Source organism: Argentina silus (assembly GCF_951799395.1).
Source record: "Argentina silus genome assembly, chromosome: 14".
Taxonomy (NCBI): domain Eukaryota; kingdom Metazoa; phylum Chordata; class Actinopteri; order Argentiniformes; family Argentinidae; genus Argentina; species Argentina silus.
The window spans coordinates 11043309-11058457 of NC_139668.1; the positions used below are offsets into that span (position 1 = coordinate 11043309).

A 15149-nucleotide genomic window follows, 5' to 3' on the forward strand; every position below is an offset into this window, starting at 1 on the left:
ACAGGATCTGCTGGGCACTGTGGGGGAGTCTGTGGGAGAGTCATTTCCATCTACTAAATAACTGTCAAGCACTAAAGGAACATTTCATGTTGCGGAGCGGAGTGTTTAGATGGAGCGTGTAATGGAGTATTGCCCACAGGAGTGAGTGAAGCATTGACGTGCCTCAATCCCTTGTCGTATGCTTATAGGAAAGAAGTACCAGGGAGGATTAGAAAGAACCAAAATGGTCTCAAGTGGCTACTACGCTGCCCTAAAGTAAATACCTCCATATTTTTATATTGACATAGACTCCTCCACCCAGCTTTTGTTTTGAAGACCTGGAGTGTAAACAGGTAGCCTGAGATGGAGGAGAAGGGAAGAGAGCCAGACTCCCGGTCAAGATGTACTCTTAACCTAAGCCACCAAATCCTACAGCTGGACAGGTATGCAATCTCCAACACAAATGAAATAGGATTATTTGATCCTCATAATATCCTAGTGTGTTCTCTCAAGATGTATTTTTGTAAGATGTACATGCTGTGGATATTGATATCCCAGTAGGATACTGTGTTTCATCTCTCAGTATAGACCAGCTCCAGAAATGTCATGTGCCTCCTTAATCATTCCACATACTACAGATAGCTCACTTAGTAATAGCATATCTAGCCTGGAGTCTATGTGGAATCTATCAAGTACCATGTCTGGGGAGGCGGGTGGTGGGTTCAAATGGGGAACAAGGGAGTGCAGAAATATGGAGAGGAATTTTCAATGATTTTTCCCTACTCTGGAAAGAATGATGGTATGCTCCTTTCCACTGGGTTAAGTGGCTTGTCACAGGCCTTGAGAGACACATCTCACTGATGTCTCCCATCCACATTATTACCGGTCTGAGCATCAGCCACCTTTTCCACTCTCTTATCCAATTGTGTGTGTGTGTGTGTGTGTGTGTGTGTGTGTGTGTGTGTGTGTGTGTGTGTGTGTGTGTTGTTTGTGTGTATGTATGTGTGTGTGTGAGAGAGAGAACGGGGTGTGTCTGCAGAGGGATGCCAACAATACGTCTGTGAAATTCATAAATACCACAACGTCCCCAAATGTAAATGTTTTATCACTAGTAAAATGAGCCAGGATGCAGACAGTATGCATACCACATATCTTAATGAGAATGGGGAGTAGGTAAGATTCCTGACTATTCCCAGAGCTTAACTCCACCTCTGTTCAACTCTGATGAATAACACTGAAGGTAATTTCATCTGCTGGAAAACAGCTTTCAGGCTTTATGCTGATGTTATTATGCACATTAGTTCAGGGTTGAGAGAGAGAGACAAGCTAACTCTGTGTTAAGTATTTGCTATGAAAGCTAATGTGCCATATAACTCAATTAAGTTTTACAGATGCAGTATGCTTCATTTCTGAAGATGAAATCATACATTTTTCATCGTGTGAATCATGACTGCAGTAATTGTGAATGACAGCATCAGATATGCATACTGCTCTTTCTCTGCTCAATGTCAGGATTCATTCCTAAAGAAAGCTCAACAAGAAACCAAGTTAATACTTGAATTGAGTTCATCCTGTTTACTTCAGACAGGTAGTTGGTGGTTTGTGTTTTTGCGCGTGTGTACGTGTGTGCATGGCTGGGTGCACCACATATATCAATAGCCTGCATATGCATGCATGCATTTTATTGAGAGAAGAGAGAGAGAGAGAGCAGAAGAAAGAGACATAACATCTAGTTAGCATATAACACAAGTGTAGTAATTTCAGTCCATTGAAAAAAACAGCTTTAGCTACAACCTGACAAACTGTCTGAGAAAAGTACAAGCCGAGGTGGTGAAACGGTCTTCATATCTCACCGAATGACTCAAAACGTACAAACCACATACCATCTAATGACTCAGTTCTTTTTTTTCAGTTGTGCCATTTCGTTTACTTCAGTACCACTTTAGTGTCTATAGCTTTGTGTAACTGACACAAGTACTGAGAGTCAGGAAAAGTGAATCAGCATTGACAGGAAATCGAAGATAGCAAGATCTGGCCAATTCAACGTATTCACTGAGAAGTTCTCATGAACAAACCCCAGACCGCACCCATTCTAAATGCACAGAGCAGATTTTCCTCACAGATAATAAATGTTTGTTGTTGTTGTTAAAATGCCCAGTAGGCAGCTGCAGGACTGAGAAGTCGTTTTTCCAAGTGCATTTTCATCCACATTTGTTTCCCATTGTGATATTCCCTGCAGGGTATTCCAATGACAAATTATGTTCAGTAAATTGCCAAGTTTGACTCAAACAAAACACAGCAATGAAGTGAATTAGTGAGAAATACTGTGTCATAAAACAATGCCTAAAAGTGACTGGTTTCCAGGCCAGCAGGGTGTGAGAACAAGTGGTTAACTTGCAGACAGTGTGTCTATGAGGACTGGTTCATGGATGAGATGGTCTGGGTGATGCATTAGACTGTAGCACTGTGTTATATGAGGTAACTGAGGACCTCAACAGACACATCCTGCAATGCAACACATTCAGCTGTTTCTGCTGAGGAGTGAAAACAGTGATAGACATGCAAATGAAACTAGTAACAACAGTTCATTTCAGCACATTTCTGTATTTCAGCAGAAACAAAAAGAGGAATTAGACTAAAGAGGTGTGTGTGTGTGTGTGTGTGTGTGTGTGTGTGTGTGTGCAGCTCTGCCCTGAGGTTTTAGGTAAGGAGCACGCACATGCTATCTCTCTCTCTCTCTCTCTCACACACACACGCACACACACACACACTCACACACACACACATGCACACACACACACACTCACACACGCACGCACGCACACACGCACGCATGCACACACGCACGCACGCACGCACACACACACACACACACACACACACACACACACACACACACACCTCACCACACCACACCACACACACACACACTCACACACACACCCACACACACACACACACACACACACACACACACACACACACACACACACACACACACACACACCACACCACACCACACCACACCACACCACTCACTTAAATACCCTCCCAGTGTAGTGGAGTCAAATTATCTTAATTTCAATGACACCAACATGGGATGTTCAGAGTTGTTGATCTTGGCCTTCGTCCTAAAAATAGCCTACTGCTTGGAAATCCTGGGTAAGTCTCCAGAGTTACAATCCATCTGTGAGTGTGCTCTGTTTATTGGTTTAGTTTATTACCCCTTAAAGACATTTAACTTGAACCTGTGGCATTTACACTGAACAGTGGGGCAATAGTTTCCCTCACTGATCAGTCCAATTACAAAGGCTTACAAGCAATTTATTCTTCAGCAGAATCAATTTGAAATAATCTGAATGCATCTTGACAAACATATAAAAACACTGAAGAGCATGAATGAGAATTATTTTGCACAATATGTTATTGCTTACACATGTGTTTAGTACTGCATTGTGCTGTTTAGTACTGCATTGTGCTGTTATTGTCCAATGGTGGTACGCTTTATGACCATTTAAATTTCATTTATTGCTTCTAGGATGCTATTTATCAGACGGCAATGGCTCCATTGACTGTGTACAATCCTGTTCTTTTCATGATGGGGAAAACCCTGTGTGCTGTTGTTTTCAGTCAGAAACCCTACACAGTGATCTGTTAGAGGAACTTCCTCAGTGTATGTGTTCTTGAAGTACATGTTTCTGGGCCTTTCAGTTGTAGATGAAAGTAAAAGAAACATCCAGATCAGGGTGATGTGTGATCTCACTATGACAATTTTAGGGTTTCACTGCGACAAAGTTTGCAGAGGACAGATCTACAGTACATGAGACATGACAAAGTTACGTGTACAGGACTTACTACCACTGAATCCAAGGACCTTAATGTCAAGTGTTACTAGTTACGGTATCCATATTTTGTCTTTATTCAGACAGACGTGAAGTAGATGGGGAGGAGGGGGGGGTAGATAGAGGGACAGATAGTAGGGATAGTAGTAAGGCAGGGGCGGGGAACCCTGGTCTCCAGTGGGAGATTGCACACGTGCTGTGAGCTGCGTCACTCAACCATGCTCAGGTACACTTTTATGGTTATTAGCATTTTTTTTTCATGTTTCTGTACTCTCTCAACTACAGTACATATGGTATACAGCACTCAAGTTAGTTGTAAGTTAACTGCATAGAAGCCATGGAAGGGGTTTGTGATGAAATCACCGTGTCTTGTGACTTGACTGTCTATACCATGATGTACTGGCCCTGTACGGTAGTAAACTAAACTCCCAAACAGAAATAGTTAATAAATCTTATCGGTGAGTGGTTGCTGTGTGTGAAACAGTGTCTAAGGAGAAAGGATTGTATGATTTCAGACTGTTACTGTGATTACTTGCAGTGTATCCTTTAAGTGTGCCTATGGGGCTATGCTTGGCTGACTTTAATTCTAGTAATGATTTGCAAGGGCATACATTTTTCCATTTTTATGAATCATAAATCCACAAGAGATAATATATCGTCTCTCTCTCTTTCTTTGCTGAACATTGTTTCCATGTGCCGTGATGTAGGACCCACCACCCGGTACTCCACCCATTAATTCAGTGAGGGATAGGTACCAGAGTATTTAGTTAGAGCCGTGACTGGTGTCTTCACCAGAGCGTTCTAACAGGCACTTTTTATGACAGGATTGGTGATTGTAAGTGTTAGACTGGGTGCCTACTCCAAGTAATTTCTATGACTCTAATGCTCTACATTACTAATGTTCATCATTCGGCACTTAAGCAGCTCAGAAGTCACAAGTTCAATTTTCCTCAATGTCCAAAGGGGAAAAAGGGTGAGATTGAATTGGTATGCACTGGATTCTGTCTGCTGTCTCCAAACACTAAAAACTGTCAGGGTTTATAAAATGTCCCCTTCACTGAAGTCGATGGTGGCCAGTGTCGCAGACTGTGGTGTGTGTGTGTGTGTGTGTGTGTGTGTGTGTGTGTGTGTGTGTGTGTGTGTGTGTGTGTGTGTGTGTGTGTGTGTGTGTGTGTGTGTGTGTGTGTGTGTGTGTGTGTGTGTGTGTGTGTGTGTGTGTGTGTGTGTGTGTGTGTGTGTGTGTGTGTGTGTGTGTGTGTGTGTGTGTGTGTGTGTGTGCGTGCGTGCATGTGCGTGTGTGCATGTGCGTGCGTGCATGTGCGTGTGGGTAGTGTCTGTGTGGGGATCAGAGCACATCTTTTGGACTGTTTTCATTTCATTATCATAATGGAGTCCACAGGACAATGTCACGTTGTCCATGGAGTTGTTCTTCCCCTGTCTTTAGCCTTACATCAAGACAAAAACCCCATGGAAGTGGTAGGAAGATAAGACTACCACTTACCACTACATATACAATTGGCTATCATTATCAGGTTTACATCTCAATCTACATACTAGAGTACTTGGTAATCCATCCATCCATCCATCCATCCATCCATCCATCCATCCATCCATCCATCCATCCATCCATCCATCCATCCATCCATCCATCCATCCATCCATCCATCCATCCATCCATCCATCCATCCATCCATCCATCCATCCATCCATCCAACCATCACAGCTCTGCTCTACTCTACTAATAGACAATGGGATGGACATTGAGCTCTTTCATGGAAGTCACACTCATAGACATCATTTCACTGCCCCTCCTCTTGCCAAATACATCTGTGGTTTTTGTCCCTCCTCAAAAGAAATTTGATTCGCTGGTGTTTGGGTTCTAGCAACAAGAATCAATGAACTTCCCCGCCATAAATCAATCAAAGAAGCACGTGTTAAATGATATGATTCATTTTGGTGACACAATGAGTGAATAAATCAGGTATTGCTTTTTTGTCTCAGATGTGGAGGAAAAGGATATGGAGATTGATCGTAGCGTGACTGGAATTCTAGGAGAAGACGTGTACTTACGCTGTCGATACCTAGGACAGAATGACATAGTCGATGCCCTCTGGAAACGCCAGAGTGACTCCAGAGTGAAGACAAAGCGACTGACAGGGTACAATGGTAAAAAAGCCTTCAACAAAGATACAGACTTCTCTGTCCCGGCCTCTCCCACAAACCTCACAGTGAGGATGAACATCTCCAGCCTGGAGGTCGAAGGGCAGTACACGTGTACGTTTGTCTCTGACGAGGAGGATATCACCGACAGCATGACTCTCACTGTCCTGGGTAAGTCTGCCTTTATAACGTCGTGGTTAACACCAGTAATGGTAATGGAAACAAGGTTAAAGTAATACAATAAAACAAACTGGCCTTTTGATGGAGGTTAGATAACCCCTGTGGTGTTTTGAGGTAGTTTGGGGTAGCTGTTTGGAGGCATTTTGGGGTTGGTTGGCGTCATTAATAATTAGTAGGACCACTTATTATGTGTTTTATGTATTCTATTTCAAGCCCGGCCTGAAATCCAGACATTGGTGACAGAGGATGCTGACAATGGCACTCACTACCAGTCAGTCACCTGTTCTGTGACTAACGGCAAACCCACGCCTCGTATCAGCTGGGAGATAAATGGCCGCCCTCCCACTGACGACTCCTTCTCTGTGGAGATGAGAAACACCACTCACCCTAATGGTACTTCTACTGTGACCAGCGTCCTCCGCTTCCCGACCCATCTCCAGGACCAGGACAGTGTCACATGTGTGGTCCGCCACCCAACGCTGCCCGATCCCACACACATCACGGTGGGAGTGGTTACCTTCGGTAAGTCTCACGCCGGGCTACCCGTCACGACAGGTTCTAAACCACCTCCGCTCTTTGGCACTAAACTGAGCTCATGGGTTACTGACAGCGGGACAGAGTCGTTCCTTTCCTTCAGTCTGTTTTTCCCATATGGTCACCATCTCCCCACTCTGCGTCAGGTGTTCAGTCTCTCCTCTCTCTAGTTTGACTCTGCTGTTATTATAGCCCCTGCAATCAGCTGCCATGCCACAGAGAGAGATCATACATCATACCGCCACAGCACAGTACAGTACATGCATTCTCATCACATTTCAACAGCATACTGTACCACATCAGGGCATTCATCATGTACAGTACAGTGTGAGCTGCGGGATTGGGGCTCTCTAGCTGTTCTCTGTATTGAGATATGAGTCCTAACTGTTCTCTGAGATGTAATGTGTCACTGAAAGCAGCTGGGCGAGACATCTGGTCTCAGCTGTAGCCTGCTGAACAGACGGAACAGGTGAAAAGACTCAGCAACTCTTCTGAACCCCAAACGGCAGGTTTCTTGTGCCCTGTGTTTAGCTTCTAGTCACCCCCTCCTCACACAGCCTCCCCAGAACCACAGCCTGAGCCATTAAAGCCAGTCGAGGTAAAACTGTTGTGGAGGCTTTATACACTACAGGGCCACTACCCGAAGCATACTGTGCGGGCTCTGATATTTTCTTTTCACATTATCCTTTCTAGCAATGTTACAGCATCTATGGTGGATGTGACACCAAACCAGCCCAGTTTTGCTCAGCTTGGCACAGCCCAGTAGTGTGATTACGGTAGTTGTGCACTGACTGACCATTTCCACCTTCTTATGGTAGAAACTATCTCCTTCTCTTTGCAGTTGCTCCCAGTGTGAGTATTGAAACACGGCTGGTGGGGGATGAGGGGAGGGAGCTGTGGGAAGTCACCTGCAGGGCATCCGGTGGGAGACCAAGAGCTAACATCACCTTGGCTCTGTCCAACGATGATGACATCACCTTCGCTCTTCCCAACGACGTGGGGAACAGTTCTATGCTGCAGAGGGAGGATGGTATGGGTACAGACACGTGGGTCACTTCATACCCCCTCCCAGTTGAGTTTCATGAAGGGAATAACATCACCTGTATGTTTGACCACCCCATGTTTACACCCAGGAAGCTACGGACTGTTAATCTGCCCAGATATTGTGAGTACTGTTACTTATATTACTGATAATTACGGATTTCAGAGTGATAAGTTACTTAATAACTTGTCTTTTCACTGTGTACAGATTTGTCTGCAATTCGACTGTTGAGCTCAGGGTTTTCAGACTCCAACAATGAGAGTCAAGCCATGGAATTAATGGTGCTGGAGGAGGGACAGGACAACGCCACCATCAGGCTGGAAGTCATTGGGGATGTACCACATTACAGTGTTGTATGCACTAAGTAAGAATTTATATTCTTATTTTATGGTTTTTGTTTTTTGTTTTTTTATTGATTTAGGTATCAAAGCCAATATGATTTGGCATGGTGTGAGCTGTCATGATTCACAATCTAGGAGTATGCATCAATACCTTTTCTTGTCAATTATTGAATTGCTATATGTTTCACTATATAGAGGTGAACCTGACCTACATGTCATGTTGGCTGTGGTGATGATACGTTTGGTTGAAAACCACAGGCAATAGATTCACAGGCACACACATCCTACTCAAACTGAAAAAAGTTCATGAATATAGCAATCATCAAGTTGGTGACATTATCATTTAATTATTGCATTTAATTATCTGAGAACTAAAACTCCCGCTCATCATGGAGATTGATTTTATTTGGTTAAATGCAGAACCCTTTCCACAGAGAGGGTTCTACATGGCACCAAAAATAAATTATTCAAAGGGTTCTCCTACAGTGATAAGCTGAAAAACCCTTTCAGGTTCTAGGTACAGTAGAGTCTTTTATTCTTTGAGTTTATTTCCACGTCTTCCCATATCTACCCCAGAGATGCTGAGCCTCTTCCTGAGGGCGTGGAGGTGACTGGCAGTGCTATCATGGTCTGGGGTCCAGTGGAACTTCGCCATGCTGGCCTGTATGAGTGTGAGGCCTCCTACAACAGACACAGAGCCTCCCTCTTACTGGACATCACTGTCAAGCAGCCTGGTATGAGGAAACCCTTGTTGACATCTGTCACAAACATCATTTGACACCTGGCAATGCTATCTCTGGTAGTCTAGGATTTTTCAACAAGCTAAGATGTTTAGATAAGGGATAGTTGTACATTATTCAGTATTCAGAGTCAGTGTTCAGTGATGTTGCATATGGTTTAATTGATTAGTGATAAGGGTCTTTATTTCATGTTTATATTTAGGATGTTTATTCTAACCTCTGGTCCTCTGTGTCTCAGTGGCTGTTCCTCCCAGCATAAGGGTTGGTATCCAGGAGAGACTGGAGGACAGCATCATTATTGAGTGCTTGGCTGCAGATGCTCTCCCCGCCGCCAATGTGTCCTGGGTTCTACCTGAGGGTGTGTCTAGGCACTCATGGTCCAATTTCACCTCCCATAATGGAACACACTCCATCACAAGTGTTTTAGTCCTGCCGGTCTGCCTACCCCAGGAGCTCAGTGTGGAGTGTGTGGTAGATCATCCTGTTTTTCAGAAGCCAGAGAGCAGAAGGATTACACTCCACCTGTGTGGTATGTTCAATCAAATTAACGTGGTGATCATTTCTTTGAGCCATTGGTCCTCTTGTCATAAGTCTGCAGTTTAGTATCACTGTCCTCTCATGTTCTAAAGTCCTTACCTTTATTTGCAATGAACACCTGTAATATCCCACAATAAATCTCTGTTCTGTCTCCGTGCAGATCCTCCTAACATCACCATCCAGTCAAGAGGTGAATGGGAGGAGGGAACAGCATACACACTGGTGCTGTGTCGTGTGGACAGTGACAGACCTGCAGCCACCATCTCCTGGAGGATTGGGGACAGAGACAGTGATGAAACTACCCTTCAGCTGGAGGGGGTTCAGGAGAAGCCTGAGGTCCATGCCAACGGCTCTGTCACAGTCCATAGTACGGTGCGAGTCCCCACTGCCACATACTCTGGCCAGTTTGTGACCTGTGTTGTTGAGCATCTGGCATTGGGGATGCCAGAGGGAAGAGATGTACTAGTGCCTGGACTGGGTGAGTGGTAATAAATACACAGACCATAGAGGTGTCTGTTAAAGGGTATTCATTTGTTCTTTACGGCATGTCTCTGTCTCCCTAAATAATAATTTGGAGGATAAAACATCTCTCTCTCCTTTTATCTCTCTCTCATTTCTTCCTCTTTTTTTCTCTCTCCCTCCCTCCCTCTCTCTCTTTCTCTCTCTCCTCTCCCAGAGGCCCCTGTGGTGCGTGTGTTTGTTAGGGGGCAGAGGGACTCTCCTCTGTGGCTGGCTGTGTGTGAGTACAGTGGGGGAGGGCTTGCGGTCAACCTCTCTTGGGTTTTACCTGAGAACACCACAGGCCAAACCACTCTCCACTCTGAGTATGAGGGGATGGGACTTCAGACCAAGCTCACCTATGAGTTCCCACTGGTCCTCCATGAGGGACAGGACCTGACCTGCTTGATTAAAAATGACCATGGATTAAACGAGAGGAGGACAGTCCATGTTCCCCAATATTGTAAGTGTAATATAGTACAATACTGTTCTACATACAGTACAAAAAGAGAATGACATTCAACTACATGTATCTTGTAGATTGTTTGTGGTTTATCACTTCTTCTTTCTATACATAGACATCTCATCTCTCAGAGTGCTGAACCAAACCACTCCACTGCAAGGCAGACCCTATGGGGACCATCTTGTCATACACAGACTGGCCCTCCAGGAGAATCTCCAACACCAGAAGATACTGCTCAGAGTCTACGGCAGTGTGCCAACCTACAACCTCACCTGTCTCAGGTAATCCACTCTCTGTGCTCTGCGACAGTAAGAAAACAGGTGGCGTGCAGAACTCTAAAACACCATTGTACACTCTTAGATAAAAAGGATCTACCTAGAGCCAAACTAGGTTCTTCAGCTGTCCCTGTAAGTCAGGAGAACCTTTTGAAGAACCGTTGATGGTGCCATGTAGAACCCTCTCAATGGAATTGGTTCCACATGGAACCAAAAAGGGTTTTTCAAAGGTGTCTTGAAGAACCTTTTTTTTCTCAGTGTATTTTCCTACCTACTGAACTGTGAAGGCCAAGTGAGAGAGCTGCAACAGAAGAGAGAGTAGGCAGAGGCACTGTGTTAATATTATCACTTCACAGGGCATGATTTGTGAGAACATTGTTCTTGTCCAGATGGAAGTTCTCATTTTTATAGTTTATTGGGAGCTTTTAACAAGAGAATGAATCAGTATGCGGTGTCGTAAAGCTGTCATTATGGGTAATTAAGATATTATCAGGCCTCCGCTGTTGTAGGCGAGGAGGGTTGTCTTGACTGGCAGAGCGGGCACGATGACACTAAAGAACCCTTTATCAGAGTGACTCATAAAGCAGTAGATCTGTGTGTCCTCACACACACCCTCACAAGAATCCACATCAATTGTGTAGTCATCCTGGTTAAAAGGTTTGCACATCTTTGGCATGGTGGATTTAACTGAATTGGGTTTAAATATAGCTACAGAAGTTGTAAATAGAGTCGATAAAAAGCAATGGCCAACTTACTGACATCATATACTATATGCCACATCAGTAAAGGCAACACGGATCTGTTGCAGCTATACCTTTGTGGAATGCGCCTGATGGTAATACTCTGCTGCTCATCACTTAGCCAGTGAATAGGTGTTGTGTCCCTGTGTGTTAAAGGAGCGATGGCTCATTGGTCCAGATGGAGGGCACGGCCCTGATCATCCAATCCAAGGTCACAGAGCGGGAGGCGGGCCTTTACACCTGCCACGCTTCATTCTACCACCACCAGGCCACAGTCCTCATTCAGGTGGAGATCACTAGTGAGGACAAACAGCTCTGTAAGTGTTCGCTCACCTTTTCATGCATCAAATCCTACAGCAATGATAAAGTTACAATATACTGTACACTCTTACAAAAAAAGGTTCCGCCTAGAAGGAAAAAGGGTTCTTCTACAGGGATAGTCAAAGAAGCCTTTTTCGTTCAAGGTAGAACCTTTTGCCAAAAGTTTACAGTATGATGAAGATCGATTATGATTAAGATTAAGACATTTTTCTTTGAAGTAATAAATCTCTTTTTGGAAATTGATGTGTTGCTGTATCTTATTTGCATCTACCCAGCTTTCACAATAAGTGTGTTTGATGATTGTGCATTTCTGTGTAATCTGATGACTGTCCTGTGTGTGTGTGTGTGTGTGTGTGTGTGTGTGTGTGTGTGTCTCTGTGCGTATGTTTGTCTGTGTGCGTATGTGTGTGTGCGTATGTGTGTGTGTGTGTGTGTGTGTGTGTGTGTCTGTGTGCGTATGTTTGTCTGTGTGCGTATGTTTGTGTGTCTGCAGGGACACTCGTCATTGTCTGCCTCGCTTCGGCTACAGCGATCGCAGTCATCGTCATCGTCGCTGTCTGGGTGTTCTGGTGAGTGGCATGCTCTTGAAGGTGACAGGTGAAGCTATAGCACGACAGGAAAGTGCAGGTTCGCAGGTGATGAGATAAACAGGAAGTGAGGTCTTTGAATTTGCACATTAGGTGGCTCACCATGACCAAAGTAGCTGGGTGCTATTCATAAACAGGAAGCCCTGTGGCTGGAACAGACAGGTACTACTGCTACCACATCTGCTAGTCTGCTAGCACACACCGTGTCTCACTGCTTTTGTGGTGAAGACAAATGAAATGACAGACAAACGGTTTTCCATCGTTTATTTTTTATTTTTTAGCATTTTTTTATTGAGCACATGCAAAATTAGTGGGATTATAACATTGATATAGAATGGGCATTATACATTTTACATATATCAACATGACATATTGAGATGATATATAACAATAATATTATCTTCATGTGTTATCTGAATTAATTACAATTGTTCCCATTTATCATTTGCAAACCTTTTTTGGTTTGGTTTTTCACTGTGGAACACAACACCTACAATCACTTACTCTGGAAGTAGTGACAGCTGGTGAAGTTGCATTGTCATAAAATCTCAGTTGCTATTCATCATGGACTGAGAGAATGCATACAGCAGACTTATCTTATTGCTGTCATTGGATCTGATCAGAGGATCAAGTGTCTCAGTACAACAGCACTTGGTGATCCCAAAGCTTTCCAAAGCATCTAAACGTTTCTACAGATCCATAAACATCATGGTATAACATTAACCTGTCAGAACTTCTGTGTAAAGATACAGTTAATGTATAGACATTCTTAGAAAAGAAAGGTTCTACAGTACCTAGAACCAAAAAGTGTTCTTCAGCTTCTTCCCCCTAGAAGAACCCTTTGAAGAACAACTTTGGGTGCCAGACCCTTTTTAGTGCACCAAGGGTTCTATATGGCACCAGGGTTCCAGGGTTCGTCAAAAGTTTCTCCTACAGGGACAAGTCAAAGAAGTATACACTGAACTGAAATGTTGGTTCAGAGGCTATTTCAATAGGAGGTTTGTCTCTTTGATGAGTTGTGTATTTGGTCAAGGTGCCATTGGTCCAACGAATCTCTCTATCCCATTATCTCTTGTTCCTGTGGGAAGGTTCCTGTCAGGCTAATTTGGGAAGGTCAGTCGACTCGGACAGCATACACAGAGAAAACATGACTCCCCTGGAGAGAGGAGCTATTTTGAGATTTGCGTTACCCCCCGACCAGGGCTGTAGGAACACATTTTGACAAGAGCTGGTCTTCATTGGCAGGGGGGTGGGGGGGTGGGGTGGGTTGTCATGATGTACGAGGTGAGCCACTGCTTCTGACAACACAGAGATCAATGATGATGTCTGGGGTCACCAGAATTATGTTTAGATATTCCAGTCGCATAATGCATGCATTCCCACTTGTGCAGTAGAGGGATTCAGAGGAGTTCACTCATACAACAGTGCCTCCAAGGGGTGCATCCTGGCCCTGCAGGTTAGAAATTATCTGACATTATCAAGAGTTAGGATGATGATAGTATACCCACCGGCCACACAACTCAACATGCAAACACCTGCAACTCAGGTATGCAAAGAGACAAATGTTGTTTACCTTGTGATAATGGACAATAATGTTATCTTAATCTTAATTTGACTTTGCTTTGCAGCAAAATAAATGGAGAAGAACGTGTAACATCTAAGGTAAGTAGTCATGATAAAATGATGAGTAAAAATGATGGAAGGGACTTGTGTCCCACATGTCAAGTCCATCAATGTCACACAATCCTTGTTGATCTCTGGGCCAAACTAGAGAAAACAATCCAAGTGACTTGGTAGAGAAATGGTAGAGAGTGAGTACGGGCCACGGCCTCTCTTTTATATCCTTCAGGTAGGAAGTACACGTGATGGTAAGGGACGCACTGTATGAGCAACATTGCCCTCTTGTCTCAGTTATGTAGTGTCTAGTAAATTAAATCTAATCTACCTAGACCTTGGCTCGCCACACCTTTCTTCATCTCTCTTACAATAGTCTCTGTCCATATAACAAATCTATCTAACAAAGCTAAACCTGTGTGTACTTTGCCCACTAACCCTTTGTGACTTTGCTCCTCCTGTCAGAAGCAAGAGTCCCTTGCGGCCCTGACGTGTCTGCTGCAGGATTCTTGTTCTCCTGACCTGAGAAAGACAGCAGTACAGGTGGGAAGAGGGGGAGGACAGGAATACGCCCAGCTGGTCAGCTACTCCATCGTCATTGACGTCAAGTCCACTGTGTGAGCAACCAGGCTTGAAATAAAGGAAACTCCCAAACATATTTCACGTAAGAATTATGTGGGTGCTGGATTTATTGCGTGTTGCCATTTAGGCATGTAGGGCATGTGAGGCTTTGGGGTCCAGGCTTGCTAAGACCGCTCAGGTGACTCAGGTGCATCCCTGGTGACCAGCTACGAAGCAACATACGAAGCATCATTCCAATATGGTTCATGAACTGTATGCAGCTTCTCTAAGTCTTGTGGAGTTACCAGTCATACAAATCGCTGTGAAAAAATATTGCAAGTACTGTATTTTATGTAAGCCTTGTTTTACTTTGTATGGAATGGCTTTTATAGTCTTTAATAGTCTTATAATCAGGTCATTCCTGCTCTAGGCTGTCATATCATTTAGATTTTCTTTTCTTAATTTGTTGATTGTTTATTTTGAGTTGAATTATGTATTTCATGCATTTGTACTTTGAATAATAATGCAATATTTTGTTAGACTTAACAATTTGATAGAAATTATACTGTACTCTGAGTCTAATCGTAGCACTGTTATTAACTTTTTGTCTCTTATTCAACTTTGAAAGGTTTTTTTCCTCTTGGTTATATTATGATGTAAAACTCTTAGCATTACCATTAAAGACTGGTGCTGTAAATTCATTACAATAATTTTGCTTCTAAACTCTGTGTACCT

General features: G+C 43.7%; 1 protein-coding gene across 2 annotated transcripts; it reads left to right on the top strand.

Moving 5' to 3' along the window:
• Positions 1 to 3072: 3072 nt before the first annotated feature.
• On the top strand, positions 3073 to 15137 carry LOC310815093 (uncharacterized protein). 2 transcript variants are annotated; one of them, XM_083684716.1, is made up of 14 exons: positions 3073 to 3141; positions 5823 to 6152; positions 6375 to 6683; positions 7537 to 7860; positions 7945 to 8101; positions 8655 to 8812; positions 9057 to 9347; positions 9516 to 9833; positions 10032 to 10316; positions 10432 to 10597; positions 11488 to 11648; positions 12146 to 12221; positions 13868 to 13901; positions 14319 to 15137. In XM_083684716.1, exons 1-14 carry the CDS (start codon positions 3075 to 3077, stop codon positions 14472 to 14474), a joined length of 2832 nt encoding a protein of 943 aa, XP_083540842.1. In that variant the 5' UTR covers positions 3073 to 3074; the 3' UTR covers positions 14475 to 15137. The 2 variants fall into 2 exon arrangements, with proteins under 2 accessions (XP_083540842.1, XP_083540843.1); XM_083684717.1 differs by having other exon boundaries at positions 14322 to 15137.
• Positions 15138 to 15149: the final 12 nt, after the last annotated feature.